The 21,949-nt window shown below is 38.5% G+C and overlaps 1 protein-coding gene across 1 annotated transcript in view; it reads right to left on the bottom strand.

Moving 5' to 3' along the window:
- Nucleotides 1-21,949, bottom strand: part of GABRG3 (gamma-aminobutyric acid type A receptor subunit gamma3) — a 659,887-nt gene that overhangs the window by 600,913 nt on the left and 37,025 nt on the right. Inside the window, exon 3 of the mRNA XM_059180244.1 lies at nucleotides 9,333-9,400. Coding sequence (XP_059036227.1) covers nucleotides 9,333-9,400 — 68 coding nt within the window. The remainder of the gene's footprint in view (nucleotides 1-9,332; nucleotides 9,401-21,949) is intronic.

The raw sequence follows: 21,949 nt of genomic DNA, 5'->3' as shown, positions 1-21,949 counted from the left end.
GCCTTTTGTGGTTTATTACACAAACATTTTGCCCTATTACATGCCTCAGCATCTGGCACATAGTGGGTGCTCAGTAATATTTATTGGATTAACAAACTTTGTTAGCTGTGAGTCACCCTTGACTTCTCCCATTCTTTAATGCCTGCATGAGGTCAATCTTCATGTCTGGAAATTTACATTTCTCAAGTCCACACTCACCTCTATATCCCACCACTACTATTCAAGTTTAGGACTCACATTTCTCACCCTGGGCTTACACAATAATCCTCAGATATTTCTCCAACTCAGCCTTGCCCAGTCCCTACTGTCATCCTCCATAATGCTATAGGAGGGACTTCTCTGGAAGATACATGTGACCAACTCCTCTTAGGAGCCAATAATTGTACCCTGCCACCTGAAGCCACACTTCAGCACAACATACCTGTCCTTCTGATCCTACCACAGGTGCAAATAAGGCCATAGCAAACTGAGTGCTATTTTCTGCCTCTAGGCAAGTTGGACCTGTGTGGGGGCTTATAGGTACTTCATCGACGTAAGATGCAAGAACTTCTTCAGATTCTTTAATATTAAGTCCCAATTCAATGGCCCACCCTTTCAGAAAATGCTTTTTATATACAACATAAAGAAGGTGCTCTTTTCAGAGGTACATCATGGAGCCCATATTGTGAAGAATGACAGATACCAATTGTGAAGTACACAACAGAAATGGAAAAGTGCAAGATGAAAAAAATAAGAAGCTATTCATACATTTGAAGGAATTTGTGTGCAAGATCACCACTAACAAAGGACAGATGCTTTATTATCATTATAGATATTACACTGTTCTTACATCACTGAAAAGTTCACATCTATTCACACAATGCACATGAATGTCCCATCCTACCAGGGAGTACCTCTAATAACATTTGTATAAAATGGTGAAAAGTTCCAAGAAACAGGAGGACAAAGAAAACAAGACATAGAGTATAAGTTTAAAATGCACTGATTTTACATTTAAGATCCGTCTATTAGAATAGCTCACACTGACCTTTTTACTTCAAAGAGTGAGTGATTGTTCTACCACCTCCCAGATGGACAGCCTTTGAGATAGGACATGAGGGTTACAACTTTAGTTCCATTAGCCATAAGCTTGGGTGATGATATCAATGTCCTCCACAGGTTTATTATTAGGACTAATTTCTTACAACAGTGGAAACACTGGAAAAGTGTTAGCTAATATTTTTAGAGAAAGAGAAATTAATCTAGTAACTAATAAAATTGTAACCTAAAGGCATGGCAAAGTTTGCAGTGTGAAAGATGTGTATCTGCTCACACATAAATATATACTAACAGATATGTATGTGGACAAACAGAGAGCGAAATGATTTTTGTCCCTTCATTCATCTGATACACACTTATCAGGGCATCTGGACTGAATACTAGGGGAATCAAAAAGAGAAGTGGGTGTTGGCATCAGGGCTCAAAGTCAAGTGGATACCTGCTACAGAATGAGGCTTGCTGGATCCCAAGTTGAAAAAGTCTTTAAATGTCATCATCTTTCTCAATCTTGGAGATTATTTTCTAAATCCCAGAAATCATCATCATTTACACTGTGTGGCTCCTCCAGTGTATTCTTTTTCTTTTTTTAAAGTTTTGTTTGTATAAGTAATCTCTACACTCAATATGGGGATTGAAAATCAAGACCCAAAGATCAGGAATCACATGCTTTTCTGACGGAGCCAGCCAGGTGCCCGCTCTCCAGTATATTCTACTGATTTATTTAATAAAGCTTATGTTTTATATACTATTATTTCTACTGCTGTTAGCTTGAAAATGGCTTTTTATCATGTGATGAACCAGATCTCAAATGCACAAGCTGTATGTGTTAAGTATTATTTTTCACTTATTAAAAGAATATTGAAACCACATCTGTAAGACCTTCTTTTTAAACAACACATAACAGACAAGAGTTCTAATCTTCTAAAGCTAACATTGCTATAAGAAAGACATCATTAACTTCCTCTAATTTCTCTTGGAGAGTCATTATATAGGGAAATCGTAGACACTAGACTCTAAAAAACTTCCTCTTTTTCACTAATCTGAAGGCAATCAGGGAGGTCACTAAAACAAGAAAAAAAAAAAAAAACCCTACAGTAATATTTCATTAGGGTCTCCCTCTTGGCTCCAAATCACTTCCTTGCTGATTATTAGAAATCTTAAAATTTCAAACCAAATGTGGATGACAATGATGGAAATTGCCTGTCCTAGACCAACATTCTCACTAAGAACATACAAAAAAGCTAGATAAAATACACATATAAAAATCAAATTTAAATGCACATTTAAAAAATCAATTTGGGGCACTAGGGTGGCTCAGTCAGTTAAGCGCTGAACTGATGATTTAGGCTCAGGTCATGATCTGAGAGTTGTGAGATTAAACCCCATGTCCAGCTCCATGCTGGGTATGGAGCTTGCTTAAGGTTCTCTTTCTCTCTCTGTCTGCCCCTCCGTCCCCTCCCTACCTCTTTAAAGAAAAAAATAATAATAATCAATTTGAGGAGGTGAGAAAGTGGACTGGCCATGATAGACCAGATTTCCCACTTGCAGTCATCTCCCCAGAACCTATTTCCTGGCAGTGTGGTGCGTGATGTGGAGGAGCTGGGTGGAGAGCAGCTGCTAAGAATACAGAACCCAGTAGAGCTTGAGGCAAAAGTGAAGTTTGGGGAAGTCAAGGAGTCTTAATATGAGAGGTTAAGATTTCAGAGAAAACAAATAGTGGGGAAGTGAGCCATACAACGTTCATTTGCCCTCAATACATTTACTGATTAAGCCACATAGAGAAGAAATTAAAAAGCAGTCATTAAAATGGCTTAAAAAGAAGAGCAAAACTGTTGGCATTTTCTGGTCAAAATCATAAATTTATAAATTATAAAATTATAAAAACTAAAGTTTAAGATCCATTTAGAGTGGCCCTGGGAAGCATCCCAGGAACTCACTTGAGACGGTTGGGGAGGTATGCCCTGGAGTAGGAGAAAAACAGAGCCCAACAGTACCTCAGGAAGATTGCAGACCAGACCACACCAGTTGTGACATCCAGACATGAGAGACAACATCACCTGAAGCCTCTGCAAATTTCTGCACATAATCAAAATTATCAGGCACATCAGAAAATGGGACCTATCAACAGAACAGGCAATAACACTGGTGCCACATATAGCCAGATCCTACAGCTATCAGCCACATTTAATAATTAATGTGTTCAAGGAAATAGATTGCAAGACAGAGAATTTCACCAGAGAACTAACTTAGAAACAATCAAATTAAAATTTTAGAGATGAAATTAAGAACTCAACAGATGTTTTTTGGAGATAACTGGACACAGATGAGGAGTGATGGTTTGCTGAAAGGTAGGCTGGAAGCCTTTCCACTGACTGAAGCTTGGAGCAAAGGAATGTCAAAAAGACCACAAACATATAGGACAAGTGGAATGTAGGAGAAATATTAAACATGTGCATGTGACTGGAGTATTAGAGAGTGAAGAGGGAGAAAGAATAGTGCAGAAGCCAGATTTAAGAAATACCAGCCAATATATATTTTTTTAATCTGATGAAAGGTATCAAAGTACAGATGCAAAACTGCTACAAACCCTGAGCAGATAAATACAAAGAAAACCAGAACAAGGGTGTCTTCGGGGCACTGCAGGCTTCACTTCCTTTGGACTTTCCTGAGCTTAGATGCCTTCAGAAAAATTTTAATGAGCAATGGGCATCCTGTAGTCATATCAGACTTTTCTGTAATGGAATTCACTCACCTTCCTCCCTCTTGGGCTTCCATGATTCCACATGCTCACCTAGCTTCACCTCTTAAAACTATAGCCAAAAGCAAGAGGGGATGGGATGAGGTTCATAGACATGACGAGAAGCTTCTGGGCCCATGTTCTCCCCTTCTCCTCCTGGCTGCACATCCTCCCCCAGGTCTTATAATTCTAAGCCATGGAGCATACTTTGGTGATGTTTGCCCTGCCCTCAGGACTTGTACAACAGCCCCTTCATTTCTGGGCAACACATCATCACAACCAGATATTACAGTCACATCACGTTTGACTCTATCACTATGTGTCTTGGATTTCCTGAGAGGACTTGGCACTGGTTCTCTTTAAAACAAAGGTGAAGAAAATAGTCTGAGAGGGCTACATAATCTAGGATTCCAACTGTAGGACTTTCTGAAAGAGGCAACCGACGGAGACAGGAAAAGTGTTGGTAGTTGCTGGGGGTTAGAACATAGGGATGAGCAGGTGGGGCACAGAGGATTTTTAGGACAGTGAAAATATTTTATGTGCTACAACAATGGAGGATAAATGCCACCATACATTGCTGAAAACCCATAGAATGTACAACGCCAAAAGTGAACCTTAATATAAACTACAGACTTCAGCTAATAATAATATATCAATATGCTTTTAACAATTGTAACAAATGTACCATACTAATGAGAGATGTTAATGATAGGAAAAGGGATTGTATGTATGTGTGTTGGGGGGGCATATGGGAACTCTCTGTGATTTCTGCCCAATTTTTCTATAAATTTAAAATTATGCTAGATGATGTAAGCCAGAGAATGACACATACTGTATGATATTATTTATATGTAGAGTCTAAAGAAATGGAAATCATAGAAACACAGAGTAGAATCATGGCTGTCAGGGTCTGGGAGTGGGGGAAATGGAAAGATGTACCAGTCAAATTGTACGAACCTGCAGCATCAAGATGAATAAGTTCTGGGAATCTAACATACAGCATGCTGATTATAGTTAAACTATTGTATTATATATTTGAAAGTTGTTCAGATCTAAAGGGTTCTCATCACAAAAAAAGGGGGAGTAACTATGTGGGGTGATGGAGGTGTTAACCAACCTTATTGTGATATTCATTTTGCAATATACATATATCCAATTGCCAAGTTGTAAACTATAGACTTAAACACTGTTACATGTCAGTTCTATCACAATAAAGCTGAAAACATATTTTTAAAGCTGCTTTAAAAAAAATAAAGTCTATTATTTATTTTTTTAAAGAAAAGGAAAATAATTCTAACATTACTCTAACTCTGAGACCTCATCTTCTCAACTTCTAAGTTAAAGCTGAAACTCCGTAAGTTCTACTGCTGTATTTCAATATTGACTACAGAAGTGCATTTGATCATAGTTGGAATCATTGCTCTGGGATCTCCATCTTCAAGAGCTTTACATAATCGTTACAAACATACTATGTGGAAAGAGCAGTATCTTCTCTACCATGACCTTGTGATGATCAAAGGAGATGAGGTCAATACCACAGTGTAGGTATCAAAGCATTAGTTTTCTTTGTTCTTTTCCTAAAATGCTGCTTACGGGGAACACTCAAAAATAAATGTGCAGGGCGCCTGAGTGGCTCAGTGGGTTAAGCCGCTGCCTTCGGCTCAGGTCATGATCCCAGGATCCTGGGATCGAGTCCCGCATCGGGCTCTCTGCTCAGCGGGGAGCCTGCTTCCTCCTCTCTCTCTCTCTGCCTGCCTCTCTGCCTACTTGTGATCTTTGTCTGTCAAATAAATAAATAAAATCTTTAAAAAAAAATAAATAAATAAATGTGCATACTCTCCTGATCTTTAGATTCCTAGTCTTGAAATAAATGATGCACAATTTCTATTAAAAATAATTTAGAAGTTTGGAAATTTCCAAGTTAGAAATGCTCATCCTTTAAGAAGCAGCTTCACCAACAGGGTTTTGAGGGCAGTGAAACTATTCTGTATGATCCTATAATGGTGGATACATCTTCACACATTTGTTCAGATCCACAGATGTACACTACCAAGAGTGAACCCTAACGTAAACTAGAATATTTCAGTGATAAATAAGTCAGTATAGGTTTACTGATTGTAACAAATGTACCACTCTGGATGAGGGGGTTGATATTCATGAGGGGTAAAGCTGCACATGTGTGAAGGCAGGAGGTATATGAAAAATCTCTCTACCTTCCTCTCAACTTTGTTATGAACCTAAAACTGCTCTAAAAAAAATAAGTCTTTCTAAAAATTAAACATTTAATTTAAAAAGAAAGTAATTCAGAAGCTCTTGATTCATGAACCTCTTGAAACATCCCTCGGGGCTATGAGATATTTGTCCTTCTGGGACACTTGGCATTGAATCTATCTCTGTTCTGGCCCCCTATGTACCATCATAGTTTGTTTATGAATCTAAACTTACTCCTCTCACTCATCTTTGTCTTAAGCTGCACTCAGCACCTTGCATGACACACAATAGTTGTATGTCAAATGTTTACTGAACAAACAAAAAAAGGAAATAGAGAAATTCATCCCAGAGAACATACAAATTGAATATTCAAATGTACCTGTATATACCTAGATTGGTTAATTGAGCTATATATCCATAAAACAAGCCTTTGCCTGCCTGGCTATCTCTCTATCAAAACTTTGCCTACCCTTTATGCTTTGCTTAGCTGACATAAGTTAGTAGTACATTAATATTTATCTTGGAAACAGGGAGATCGTCTAGACAACTCTAGTTCTGCTGAGAACGGTCTATAAACATGCCATTATTTCCAGAGCAATGCATTTCCTATCGTTCAGCTTGCCCAGTGGTGCTTAGATACTTGCTTCACTTTTAAAAATAAAAGGCAACCAACATTTATTGGTCTACCCTTTCACTGCAGTAGTTAACTCCTAGAAAGAAAGAAAAATTGGACCAAATGAATTTCACAATATTCAGGCTATTTTTTTTTTAAGAATTTATTTATTCACCTACAGACAGAGATCACAAGTAGGCAGAGAGGCAGGCAGACGGAGGAGGAAGGAGGCTCCCCACCGAGCAGAGAGTCTAATGCCAGGATTGCGGGATCATGACCTGAGCCAAAGGCAAAGTCTTTAACCCTCTGAGCCACCCAGGCGCCCCTGGGATATTTTTTTTTTTTTTTTAAGTGAGAGGTTAACTGGAAAAGCTATCTACTTAATCTCATTTATTAAAAATATAACAGTAGTATTTTGGTGTGTCTGCTACAGAACATAAATGGTTTTGATGCTCATGAATTTTTCTCAGGTCTTACAACACCTCAGACCATTTTAATATCATTCATCCCCTCTTGATGAGGGATCAAAGTGGATTATTTTAAATAATGATTTTTTTTCCTTTTTTTAATTTAACTTTATTTTTTCAGTGTTCCAAGATACACTGTTTATGCACCACTTAAATCACTGTCATTTGTATACCATGCAATTGCGAGCTCTCTCTCACTCTCTCTCACTTACTCTCTCTCTCTTTAAAATGGAGGAAAGGGTCTAACTAGAGATCTTGATGGATATGAACCAATCTTAGGAAATTTGACCCATACATATCTTAGATGGAAGTGGGTCAATACACTTCTCAAATGCCAACGTCTGACTAAGGATGAAACCCAACTCTTCATAAACGTTTCGGGCCTCAGTCTCAGGAAGGTCCAAGAGCTCCCCAACCATATCCCACTCCCTTGCCTTTTCAAACAGCACACTAGCCCCTCATCCCCCCAATCAGGTCACACACCTGTCTTCCCGACATCTTTTGAGGACTTCGCCATCCCATGTGGCAAACACCTGCCTATCTATCAAGCTTCAGATTGAGGCTTCATCAGAGAAATCTATTCCAAATGTTGCCAGCTTTCCCAAGAGGGTGTTTGCCAATTAGCAGAGTCCTTATCACTCTGTACATGACTGTCACTTACTTTGCCTCTTCCTCTGAAGCTATGACCTCCAGACAGAAATTTTTATCAATTCAATAGCAAAGCTTAATCCTGGGCAATGAAGTTATAGGAGTTCATGAAACTCCCTACAATATACAAATACAAGTACCTCTTTCTAAAATAATTTTGTTAACTATATCTCTATGGAGGCACTTCTTTTTTAGTGTTGGGTATAAATTAGTCTTAGACTTAAGGGTAATGAATAATGTGAAGCTGATGTAAGAAAATAAAACTCCAGAATAAGAAACAAATGAACTGAGAAGTGATTACAGTCTTTATTCGGTCAACTGATTCATTACTTATCAAGGAAAGGGAATATTACATTTACAATTTACATTTTACAATCTGCAGCCCATAAGCTGTGTGAACTGAATTCTTTTTTATTCATTTCACCATGTTGTTTTTTATTTCTTTTCAGCATAACAGTATTCATTGTTTTTGCACCACACCCAGTACTCCATGCAATACGTGCCCTCCTTAATACCCACCGTTTTGCCAGTGCCCCATCCTTAATTTATGGATGACATTTTTTTAAGTGAGTTACCCATAAATATAATTTTACCCCTACATAGAAAACTTTATATCATCAAAGAAAAGATGAACACTTTTAATATCTGGCAATGAAAAGAACTGATTTTTGCTACTAATTCTGGAGGGATTATTTCTAACCACAGAACATTGCAATGAAAAGACAGCATCTAAGTCAGCATTTTGGCAATTCCCCACCCTCAGCCTCACTCCACTCCCTGCAAATCCAGGAGCCAGTGTGCAGCAGTAAAGTACAAAGAAGGCCCCCAGCATACAAGAGTTCCTGCCATCACTGGGTCCACAAATGCCAATACATGCTCTTGAAACCTTGCACACTCCACTTGGAGCCAAGACACCAGCCTGCAGCACCTCCTGGGACACTTTTATGCTAATATACTCCAGCATTCCAACACTTTGCTCATAGCTAAGCACTTTTTACAGGGAAGGCCTTCTTTCACACTGCAGTTACTTCTGAAGCTCATTTCCCTTCTAAATCTGTGAGAATACCCTACTCAGGAAAATCACTTACTTGATACCACACTTTCTCCTGCCAAAATAAATAAATAAATAAAAATAAGGCACTTTATTTACCCCCAGAGTTCAAACTGAAGAGCAAAGTATAATCTGGGTAATTTCAGATCCTTTCCTAAGAAACACTAAAAGGCAGCTCTTTGAGGTCTTGAAAAACTGAACCAAAAGTTAAAAATCTGTCATTTATATTTATTCCTAATAGTAATGAAACCAGAAGTAGTCAATGACTGCACAACTGCAAAGAATCTTGCCTGAAAATCTATGTGCATTAAATACGTGTGTGGAGAAGGTGGAGTGTGAGATGTCTTTTAAGAGCCATGTCTCACTAACATCTCACTTAGCATCACAAACTCCACTGCATGATTTTTCTTAACCATTTTCAATATTTAAACTACCAATCAATGCTATTGATTTAAGAAGTCAGTTGTGAGTTTAAACTTGCATGATAAATCTCAAACAGAAAGTCACAACAAGAATGTAAGAACTAATATTAAGGTCTTCAGATCAGAGAAGAAAAGAGCTTCTTACCATGTTTATTGATGACACAGGACCAATGCTGTTAACATAGATGTCAACGTCAATTACAGTTGGTTTTACTGTGGAGAAAAATACATGTGTGTTAACACCTTGTGTCAGAGAGATGGAGGAAAGAAGTATTCAACCTCCTTTGACTCATGCACTAACACCTCATGGGTATGTGGGAAAGGGGTGGATTTTTCTTTTGGATTTGCCTTGCAGTTGCAATTCAAATCCTGCCCATCTTCCTTTTTAAAATTCTCAAAGGATGAGAAATTCTTACTTGTATTTAACAAATTCTTGGAAAATAGGACATTTATACCCTGCAAGTTGCCAGGAATAGATGACTGTAAAGATATCCTGCAATGTTTGTTAAGCTGATTAAATGGCAAAGAAAATATAAGATGATAAATGTTTTTTTTTTTTTTTTTTATTTTTTTAAAAGATTTTATTTATTTATTTGACAGAGAGAAATCACAAGTAGATGGAGAGGCAGGCAGAGAGAGAGAGGGAAGCAGGCCCTCCGCTGAGCAGAGAGCCCGATGCGGGACTCGATCCCAGGACTCTGAGATCATGACCTGAGCCGAAGGCAGCAGCTTAACCCACTGAGCCACCCAGGCGCCCCTAAGATGATAAATGTTAAATGACAGAAAACACTGCATAAGCAACTTATTACAAACATTTTCTATAAAACCAAGCCTCCCAGTGATGAGTAATATCAGAGATGGTTAGCCATCACCTGGCTGCCTAACTAATTGTTCTGCCTAACAAAATGACTCAAAGCTAAGATCTGGAGAGTGCACGCATCAAAGAAGAATAAGGAATATTGATTATTGTTACTGTAAAACCTAAAGAAACGTAATGTATCACAAATTTAAAATCCTATAATTAATAAATGAATAACACTTTCGTAAGTCAAAGAATTACAGTTTCAACCACGATGGCATAAAATTTATAGGTGAGATATTGTAATCCAACATTGTGCATCAGAGGTGAAATTAGTTAATTTCCCCTTAAAGAAAACCAGTTTCTCTTTCCTTGGCAGAGACCAATAATGAGATTGCAGAGCTGGCCAACATCTGAGTCAGAGGTTCATGCCTTTTGGAAAGAAGGAGGTTCCCTTCTTTGCACTTAGCAACTGATAAAGGGAATGACATCACCAATTTTAGAATATTTCTTCCTCAGAGGAACAGGAACAAGACCCTGAACCTTTGCATATGAAACAAATCATTTCAGATATTAAAGTATTTGTATCTGCAATTATTTCGATAAGCTTCCTTCAGTTTCACTAAATAACCTATCATTCACAAATTGGACTTCCGCACTCTACTTTCGGAACTATGAGCGACACTTGTGAGCTTGCAGTCTCAATAAATTGCATACCCAGCAGTCTGTAGCCCAAGCCGTTTTCCAGACTTCTATGAAAATGAAAACAATGATTATGAATTTGAGCCAACTACTCTAACATCTGTCAGGATAACCAAATTATATTAGCTTCAAAGAGCTGTTGGCATTTTGGAAAACAAACCAACACCATTCTATGTATTATGTATATGGTGGTTACATTTCCTAAAAGGACTGCTCTTCATTTTAGACAGATTTTTTAACTACTATAAATAGTAAGCAGCACGTTTCTTCAACTTCACTGGATTCAGCAAGTTTTCTGTTTCCAGATACCACATAACCTTTGGTGATGTCATACAGAAGGCTGTGTTAAGTCAATCAACTGAGAACCTACTTTTTGCAAGAGACTTTTTTGGTTATTTTATGGTATTAGAGTTTAGGCTTCCAGAGCTCTTAATCTCATTAAATTAAAAAAAGACCTAGAGACATAAAGCCTTAACAACTTGAAGTGGGAAGTACTAAATCAGTATTCAGTGCATTAGTGCAATGAAGGTTTTAAGGGATAACAGTTTGGAAAACACACACACACACAAACACACACACACATACAGATGCACACGTGTGCACACAAAACTAGGGGAAAATTAACTGTTTTCTTTTTAAAGGTTTTATTTATTTATTTGAGAGAGAGACAGTGAAAGAGAGCATGAAAGGGGAGAAGGTCAGAGGGAGAAGCAGACTCCCTGTGGAGCTGGAAGCCCAATGCACAATTCGATCCCAGAATTCCGGGATCATGACCTGAGATGAAGGCAATTGCTTAACCAACTGAGCCACTCGGGCACCGGGAAATTAACTGTTCTAAGCAAATATCCTTTTAAGCAGCATCATGCTAAAGTAAACGGAGCTTTTAAGAAAGTGGCTCTGATAATGGAACCCAGGAAAGAGACTGTTCACAAGTGGCTCAAGGTTTATAATTCAAAAACTCAAGAATAGGCCTTGACAATTTTTTTTTAAGATTTTATTCATTTATTTGACAGAGACCAACCAGTAGGTAGAGAGGCAGGCAGAGAGAGGAAGGGAAGCAGGCTTCCTGTTGAGCAGAGAGCCCAATGATGTGGAACTTGATCCCAGGACCCTGGGATCATGACCTGAGCTGAAGGCAGAGGCTTTAACCCACTGAGCCACCCAGGCGCCCCAAATAATCTTTGACAAAGGAGGCCAGACCATTCAAATGGTGTTGGGTAGACTGGATATTCGCATGTAAAAGTAGGTTAGACCCTTATGTTACTAAATATAAAAATTAACCTAAAATGGATCAAAGACCCAAAGTTAAACCAGAAACTACAAAATTCTTAAAATAAAACATAGGATAAAACCTTCATGACACTGCAGTTGACAATGATTTCTTAGATATGACACCAAAAGTATAGGCAACAAAAAATAAATAAATTAGACTACATCAAAATTAAAAACTTCTGTGTATCAGAAACAGTCAACAGAAAGGAAAGGCAACCCACAGATTGGGAAAGAATATTTGCAAATCACATATCTGATACATGGTTCCACAACATAGAATGAACTCCTGCAACTCAACAACAAATAAGCAAAAAACCTGATTTAAAAACAGTCAAGGACTTAGACATTTCTTCAAAGATATGCAAATGACCATTAAGCACATGAAAAGATGCTCAACAGCACCAGTCATTAAAGGAGTACAAATCAAAACCACAATGAGATACTATTTCATCTCCACTACAATACCACATCACGTCCATGGAAAACAACAAATGGTGGCAAGGATGTGGAGAAACTGAAACTCTTGCTCATGGTGGGAATGTAAAATGACACAGCCACTGTGGAAAACAGTATGACACTTCTTTAAAAAAAAAAAAAAATTTTAAACATAGAATTACATGACCCAGTAATTCCACTTCTTCTGATATACCCAAAGGAATTAAAATCAAACATATATTTGTACACTCATGTTAATAGCACTATTATGCACAAAAGCCAACAAGGTGGAAACAACCCAAGTACCCATGGAGGGAGAAATGGATAAAACAAATGCAGTGTATTCATATGGAATATCATTTAGCCTTAGAAAGGAAGATTTTCACTGTTTTGTTTTCTTTTATGTGATGGTCAGTCACATGTAGCCACAAGACAAAATGCTCAGATAACAAAGTTCCTTACATTCACAAGTCCTAGAGACTGGAGATATGCCTTGCAGGGTCACATGGGAAAGATACCACCATATCAGAAGACAAAAGCCAGGGAAAGGCAGAAGAAGGCACTTATACCATGATCATAAATGGGGTTTCCACAGGAGAGACACAGCAAGGCAGGATAAACAATTAGGATTGAATAGTTTGAATAATTCCTGTGATCTCTGGTGGTTTGGGGATGATTAAGGCAGAATAATATTGGTTCCTGCAGTGTAAGGGCCAGAGAGAGGGATTATGGCTCTGGATTGGTTAGCCTGCATATCAAAGGTATGCTCCTAGCTAAGTCCTATGCTATCTCTAAGAACTGGCTAGGCCCAGAGGAGCAGTCTCTCCTCAATTAAAAAAAAGGGGGGTGGGGTTAAGATATCAAAACATTATAATCTTAAAATTATAAATATAAAATGTAAAATTAAAATATGCATGTGTGTTTGTATATACATACACACAATACAATGACACGTTACAATATGGATGAACCTTGGGATGCCTGGGTGGCTCAGTTGGTTGGACGACTGCCTTTGGCTCAGGTCATGATCCCGGAGTCCTGGGATCGAGTCCCGCATCGGGCTCCCAGCTCTATGGGGAGTCTGCTTCTCCCTCCAACCTTCTCCTCACTTATGCTCTCTCTCTCTCAAATAAATAAATAAAATCTTTAAAAAAAAATATGGATGAACCTTAAGGATATTATAATAAGTGAAATATGTCAGTCAAAAAAGGCACATACATTGTAAGTTGCTTCTATGAGGTATATGGAGTAGTAAAATTCACAAAGAGAGAAAGAAGAATGGAGGTTGCCAAAGGCTAAAGGAGGAAGTAAAGGAGGGTGGGTGTTCAATGGGTGTGGAGTTTTAGCACTGCAAGATGAAAAGAGTTCTGGAGATGGGTGGTGGACAGTAACGGTTGCAAAACAATACCACTGAACTCTACACTTAAAAGTGGACAAGATAGTAAATTTCACGTTATGTATATCTTACCACAAAAAAAAAAAAAGATTAAGCTCTGGGTAGTTGATAGAAGGATGAAGAGTTACACGTAAGTGAAAAAGCTAGAAGTGGGGAGAGAGGGGGAGAGGATGTGATTTTCTGAGTGAAAGGAGGAAGATACAATTCAAAAAGTATAAAATAGGGCTAATGTGTTCGGTTTTCAATTCTTTTTTAATTATATCATGCCTGTTTGGGTGTCTTTATTTCCTATAAATTCAGAATTAGTGTATCTGAGAAGAATCACAAACTCATAAACTGTGCAGCATAAAGGAATGTGGAAAAGATGCACTGGGTAAGCTGTGACGGGGTCAACCACATTCATTCCCTTAAAAGAGGTATAAGGCCTAAAAGGCAATAATGTAGACTGCACTTCTACTTGCTTCTGTCACAAAACCAATGCACAGACCTGTTTGGTTAGTTTTCTCCACTCAACCATGGGCTTCCTCCTCTTAGAACAAGTATTCAAGAATTATCAGTCAGAGATGCTGGCAAGGATGTGGAGAAAGGGGAACCCTCCTACACTGTTGGTGGGAATGCAAGCTGGTGCAACCACTCTGGAAAACAACATGGAGGTTCCTCAAAAAATTGAAAATAGAGCTACCCTATGACCCAGCAATTGCACTATTGGGTATTTACCCTAAAGATACAAACATACTGATCCGAAGGGACATGTACACCTGAATGTTTATAGCAGCAATGTCCACAATAGCCAAACTATGGAAAGAACCTAGATGTCCATCAACAGATAAATGGATAAAGAAGATCTGGTATATATACAAAATGGAATACAATGCAGCCATCAAAAGCAATGAAATCTTGCCATTTGCAATGACGTGGATGGAACTAGAGGGTATCATGCTTAGCGAAATAAGCCAATAGGAGAAAGACAACTATCATATGATCTCCCTGATATGAGGAAGTGGAGATGCAATGTGGGGGGGTTGAGGGGTAGGAAAAGAATAAATGAAAGAAGATGGGATTGGGAGGGAGACAAACCATAAGAGACTCTTAATCTCACAAAACAAACTGAGGGTTGCAGGGGGAGGGGGGTAGGGAGAAGGGGGGTGGGGTTATGGATATTGGGGAGGGTATGTGCTTTGGTGAGTGCTGTGAAGTGTGTAAACCTGGTGATTCACAGACTTGTACCCCTGGGACTGATAATACATTATATGTTTATTAAAAAATTTAAAAAATAATAAAAAAAGAAACATTTCATACTCCAAAAAATAATAATAATAATTAGCAGTCAGGAGCTGAGAAGATGACCCAGATGCACAGATAAAAAATGGCACCTGTCAAAGTGGCCTCACTGGGGGAAGAGTATAGGTCTAGGGTGGGTCTGTCTACTGATGAACCTAAGGGTACATGGCTGAGTTTTGCTTTTCAGTATGCTGCTTAAAGCTTGTCTTATTTACTGTGGACACAAAAGGAAAGCTGTCATGATAAAAAGTAAATTAGGTTGCTTCAATGCAAGAAAGTCTATTTTTTTGACACTTGACATCCAAAAGCACATCTAATATAGAATAAGATTCCTATTAGACAAATCCAGCCCCTCTTGTAAATAGAAAAATAAATCAAATTTCATTTCCAAAATTCCCAACAAGTTATCTGTTAAGGGACTGCATTGATGTATCATAAGTGAGTACTTCTTAGCAGCTGTCCACAATGCTAAAAAACATTAAACAGGTAATAAAAACATTTCTGTATAATCTGCCACCAGTTTACTGCTTCCCCGTTACATATAAATCTTAACAAACATCTTTCATTTTTCTGTCTGCCAAATTTGCTGTTTGCTGTTCTGGTTCTGGGCCCTAGAGGTGACCACCAATGCCATTCAATGAATCAAATATATCATTGATGCCTCAAAATAAGGTCAGATGCTTTACTGACCAAAGCACCCCATTCCTCTCTAAAACCATAAAATTATGACAGCAAGTTTTACTTTAGAAGAATTGGAGGAGAAAACTAAAACAAACAAACAAACAAACAAAAAACCCAGTAGAAAACAGAGGAGTTATGCTTGCTGCAATGTGTGTTCATGAGACCCTGGGTGAGTTGGCATCATGGCGTCAATTCCTCTGGGAAAGGCAAAAGAGCAGGAATCCATCCCAGAAGGAATGAGATTAAAGATTTACACAAAATACCCAGCATGTTGAAGTGGTAGGCCTCAGAGACCACAAGGACCCTACTAATAATCATTTGGTTTTTCTCAGTCATTTGATTAATATCTCTTATAGAAGATAGTCTTATACAAATTTTCACTAAGTGCCTGGGGTCTATTATGAAAAATTATTTTACATGTAATAACTGAGAGAAAAAGATCTATAACCTTTCTCTGAATATACATACTGTTAGGTTATTTGCTACTTTTAGGACATGAGCATCCTTTAACATTCCCAATGAGGGCTGGCCCTTGGAAAGAGGGGTCTACAGGTAATCCAGTTTCACCCTTTCCCACAGCATCTGCCACAGTTCCTGGTACACTGTAGGTACTCATTGTATACTGGATAACTATGGTTCCTGAAAATGGTGGTTTTATTATATTTAAATGGATTTTACACATTAAATGTTCACATGAGATTCCAAACTACAACAGGAAGAATCAATTTCAAATGTCCCCTGGAACCTGATGACAACCACAGATTGATGCAAGTAGTAGTCAATTGGTCAAGACTGATAAAAGATTGTCCAAGATAAGGGTACTCCTGGAAATAGGCATCTGTTACAACGGAAATTGCATTAACTCGCTGAGAGTGGCATTGAGAGAGTTGCGAGAGCAAATGAAACCATTTATATTCATTCATAAACAAGCAAGAAATAGGCAGTGACAGAAACATAGATTAGAATAGATGGAATATAGGGGCAGTAAGTGTTGACAAGAATAGAAGATGCAGAGTGAGGGAAAGCTCCAAGTGATTATAGCTCTCCACAAAAGACAATCCTTCATGAGTTGGCCCCAGACTGGTCACAAGAGGGAGGAGGAATGGGACCCCAAAGAACACTGAGCAAATGTGCTAAGTGAGGCAACACAGCCAGAAGAGCATACTGCCTGGCTGTCCAAGAGGCTCTGCCATTTACCAGTTCTGTAATCCAGAAAGGTGTCTTACTTAACATCCCTGTGCCTCAGTCCCACTAAGTGTAAGATGAGCTGATAATAGGACCTAAATCATGATGGGGGCTCAAAGGGGGTGGTTAGACTGTTGTGAAGTAAGTAGTAGGTGCTCCCTAAATGTTTGCTATGACTGCTGGAACCTCTGCAGTTTGACGGAGGAAAGAATGTCAAAATCTTCTATGTGTTGCCTTTCAATTAATATTTATGTCTAAAAGTCATTCTGGTCACTTAAAATCTATTTTATCATGAGAAATTTAAATATACTGAGAAATATTTAAATATCTGCAAATGAATTTTATAAAAGAGAAATAAGTAATACCAACTCATGCTCATGAGGTTAAATAATAGGGCTCTTCTTGTAGCTTATAAACTCCCTTCTAATCTTTGTTGCCTTTGAGGAAAAAGGGGGAACTCATTTGCTGTTGGCCCCTCCAATTTATTGCCCCCTTCCTTTACCTGAACTAAGAGTACCACTGGGGAAGATGACGCATTAGGTAGCCTCACTCCCCACTCCATCGCCAATGTCCCTTTAAGCTTTGCCTCCCCTCCTGCTGATGCTCATAGACAAAAGTATTAATATCTATTACATTGCATGGTAATAAGCATTTGCATCTAATCAATATCTAGTATTCTCATTCCCATTTGAAAGATGGGAATTTAAAAACATGATTGAGAAGGTGATTCAGCCAGGATTCTGCAGCTTCACTAGAGCAAAATCTCAGGGTTCACCCACAACTCCCCAGAGGCTTAACTTTGGCAATGAGGCTTAAAGGAATTCTGGATAACAATGACTTCCATGGGCGGGGGGTGGGGGGGGAGCACCTGGGTGGCTCAGTGCATTAAGAATCTGCCTTTGGCTCAGGTCATGATCCCAGACTCCTATGATCTAGCCCTCTAAGTCTCCCCTCTCAGCAGGGAGCCTGTTTCTCCCTCTCTCTGCTCCTCCTCCTTTTTGTGTGTGCATGCGCACTCTCTCTCTCTCTATCTCAAATAAATAAATAAAATCTTAAGAAAAAATGACTTCAGTTTATCATCACCATCACCATCATCATCACAAATAATCTTTCCAAACTCCTGAAAATGCAAATACTGTCTCTGAGTCTTAAAGTAAGTCCATGTATACCATGTCAGTAGAGAGGTGTTTTTAAATGCCATTCTCTACCTAAAAGAATACTAGGTTATGGGGGAATGGGTGAAGGAATTTGGGAGGGAAGAGGTACATAGAATGGACAACCGCAACATTGAGAGCACTATTGTGGGTCCCATTTCAACTATATTAGGGCTCCTACTTGGCCAGTTAACTTGGTTCTGACATTCCATTATAAGGTTTACAGCTAATCCCACCTCTCCCAGTCCCAGAACTATAGATGCCAACGCTAAAGCCCTGTCTTTCCCAATCTTTCTGTAAGTGGGTAATCTCAAGTGGGCCAACAATAGCTAAAAGATCAAGATACAGTTGTTATCACCTCAGACCTGTGTCACACCTGATAAGTAATATAAAAGAAGGCAAACAGTGAGATTCCATTTTTGTATGCACTCAGATAAAAATGTATTACTGAGGTAGACAGTCTGAGAATTTATATTCTCAAAAAAATGAAAAGAACACTAGTGCTACAGCTCAGAACCACAACTTCAGAACTCCAATTGGTATATAAATCTCCACCTCTTAAAAGAGTTTGGTGATAAGAGGATAAAGGAACTTAGAAAGGCATCCACAAAGTCTAATAATCTTATCAATTTGACTCTGAAGTAGTCAAACACCACACCACCTTGTGAAAATTTAAATTTTCTGTGGCTCGTTTTCTACATCTGTAAACTGAGTGTTTAAAGTAAGTTTTCCTCCAAGCATGAGTATAACTGGCCATTACAGGAATGACACATTTTAAAAATGTTTTTCATGATAACACCTTGTCCTTTCTACTACCTAACTGGGAATATCAAACTGTATTCACCAATAGAATTTTAGCAGGTATGAAAAATTAATGCATTACAAATTTAAACAATGAGAAGATTCAGAATGGTATGAGAGGCATGGTATCTGAGAGATCCTACTATACTTTAAAATGCATAACAGATGGTGGCATCACAATTCCAGACTTCGAGCTCTATTACAAAGCTGTCATCATCAAGACAGCATGGTACTGGCACAAAAACAGACACATAGATCAATGGAACAGAATAGAGAGCCCAGAAATAGACCCTCAACTCTACAGTCAACTAATCTTCGACAAAGCAGGAAAGAATGTCCAAAGGAAAAAAGACAGCCTCTTCAATAAATGGTGCTGGGAAAATTGGACAGCCATATGCAGAAAAATGAAATTGGACCATTTCCTTACACCACACACAAAAATAGACTCAAAATGGATGAAGGACCTCAATGTGCAAAAGGAATCCATCAAAATCCTTGAGGAGAACACAGGCAGCAACCTCTTTGACCTCAGCCACAGCAACTTCTTCCTAGGAACATTGCCAAAGACAACAGAAGCAAAGGCAAAAATGAACTATTGGTATTTCATCAAGATCAAAAGCTTTTGCACAGCAAAGGAAGCAGTTAACAAAACCAAAAGACAACTGACAGAATGGAAGAAGATATTTGCAAATGACATATTAGATAAAGGGCTAGTATCCAAAATCTATAAAGAGCTTAGCAAACTCAACACCCAAAGAATAAATAACTCAATTAAGAAATGGGCAGAGGACATGAACAGACATTTCTGCAAAGAAGACATCCAGATGGCCAACAGACACATGAAAAAATGCTCCACATCACTTGGCATCACGGAAATACAAATCAAAACCACAATGAGATACCACCTCACACCAGTCATAATGGCTAAAATTAACAAGTCAGGAAATGACAGATGCTGGCGAGGATGCGGAGAAAAGGGAACCCTCCTACACTGTTGGTGGGAATGCAAGCTGGTGCAACCACTCTGGAAAACAGTGTGGAGCTTCCTCAAAAAACTGAAAATAGAGCTACCCTATGACCCAGCAATTGCACTACTGGGTATATACCCTAAAGATACAAACATGGTGCTCCGAAGGAGCATGTGCACCCAAATGTTTATAACAGCAATGCACACAATAGCCAAACTATGGAAAGAACCTAGATGTCCATCAACAGATGAATGCATAAAGAAGATGTGATATATATATATATATATATATATATATATATATATATATATCAGCCATCAAAAGCAATGAAATCTTGCCATTTGCAATGACATGGATGGAACTAGAGGGTATTATGCTTAGTGAAATAAGTCAATTGGAGAAGGACAACTATCATACGATCTCCCTGATATGAGGAAGTGGAGATGCAACATGGAGGGTTTGGGAGGTAGGAAAAGAAAAAATGAAAGAATATGGGATCAGGAGGGAGACAAACCATAAAAGACCCAATCTCAAAAACAGACTGAGGGTTGCTGGGGCGGGGGGAGGTCAGGAGAGGGGGTGGGGTTATGGACATTGCGAAGAGTATGTGCTATGGTGAGTGCTGTGAAGTGTGTAAACCTGGCGATTCACAAACTTGTACCCCTGGGGACAAAAATACATTACCTGTTTATTAAAAAAAATTAAAAATTAATTTAAAAAATGCATAACAGAGCAATACCAGCAAGATGATTGAAAAGGAAGCCCCAGATCCTCCTACCCCCACAAAGAACCCAACTTAATAGCTGCCTTTGTGAGAAGTCCAAAAGCCAGTTAAGAGGTCTCTGTACCCCAGGTGAACTTGAAGCCAGCCACGTGGAAGCCCAGCAAGAAAATTCATGGCACCCACTCACCAGGGCCCTGTCCCCTAAGACAGAGAAAATATCAAGACAAAGCTCCTATTTCCCAACTTCTCCCTGGAGAGGAAAAAAGAAGGGTTAGGAATACATTCAACATTTTGACTATTGGGAGAATTGCCCCAGGAGCTACTTTCCGTCTTGTCTAAATTTAAGCACTGACAGGAAATGGGCATCAGGTTGGGGACTACTGAGAACAAGAGCCATCAGTATGATTTGGTCAATCAGCAAAATCTACTACGGTATCCCACGAAAACATTAAGAAGAGCTCCAGCCTAGTTTGCTACAGCACTGTAGAGGCCTCAGTCCAGCAGTCAGACACCAGGTGAGGCTCCTGGGTAGTTCTGGCAAACCTCTTCAATTCTATTACAAGAAAAAGCCCAAGGAGGATGCATCCAAGGCAAGATTTCTTCCCGATATGAAACCAGACCACAAAGACTGGGAGAAGTCATTGATTTTTCAAATGCCTAAATCCCACAGAAGGTAAGAGAAACAGCGTTCAAAGAAATATATTAAATCTCCAGGAAATTAAACAGAAATATATTAATTACCAAAGAATTAAAAATAACCACCATAAGGATGCTCAATGGATGAAAAGAGAGTACAGGCAGACAACTAAGCAACTAAGTGAAATAAAGAAAATGATACTGAGAAAAATGAGAATATCAAAGATATAGAAATCATGAAGAAAAACCAAACAGAAATTTGGGGGCTGAAAATTACAATAACTGAATTGAAAAAATTCACTTGAGGAACACAGGAGCAGACTTAACCAAACAGAAGAAAAAAATGAGTAATTTCAAAGACAGGACATTCAAAATTACCAAGCTGAAAAAACAAAAATAAAAAGAATGAAGAAAAATGAAGCTAGCCTAAGGGATTTTTGTAATAACATCAAGCAGAACATCATAAGCATATGGAGGTTCCAGAAAGAAAAGAAACAAAAATGCAGAGCCTATTTGAAGAAATTATGACCAAAAAAATTCTAATTTGGAGGAGATAATGGACATACAAATTGAAGAAGCTCAAGGAACTTCAAGTAAGATAATCTTAAAAAATCTACACAGAGACACATCATAATCAAACTTGAAAAATCATACACAGAGAGAGAATCTTGAAAACAGAAAAGTGACTCTTCATATATAAGGGAGCTCCTACTAGATCATCACTGGAT

The sequence above is a fragment of the Mustela lutreola genome, chromosome 7 (genome assembly GCF_030435805.1).
Source record: "Mustela lutreola isolate mMusLut2 chromosome 7, mMusLut2.pri, whole genome shotgun sequence".
Classification (NCBI taxonomy): Eukaryota; Metazoa; Chordata; class Mammalia; order Carnivora; family Mustelidae; genus Mustela; species Mustela lutreola.
Note: the sequence above shows the minus strand (reverse complement) of the source record. Positions and strands in the feature narration are given on the sequence as shown.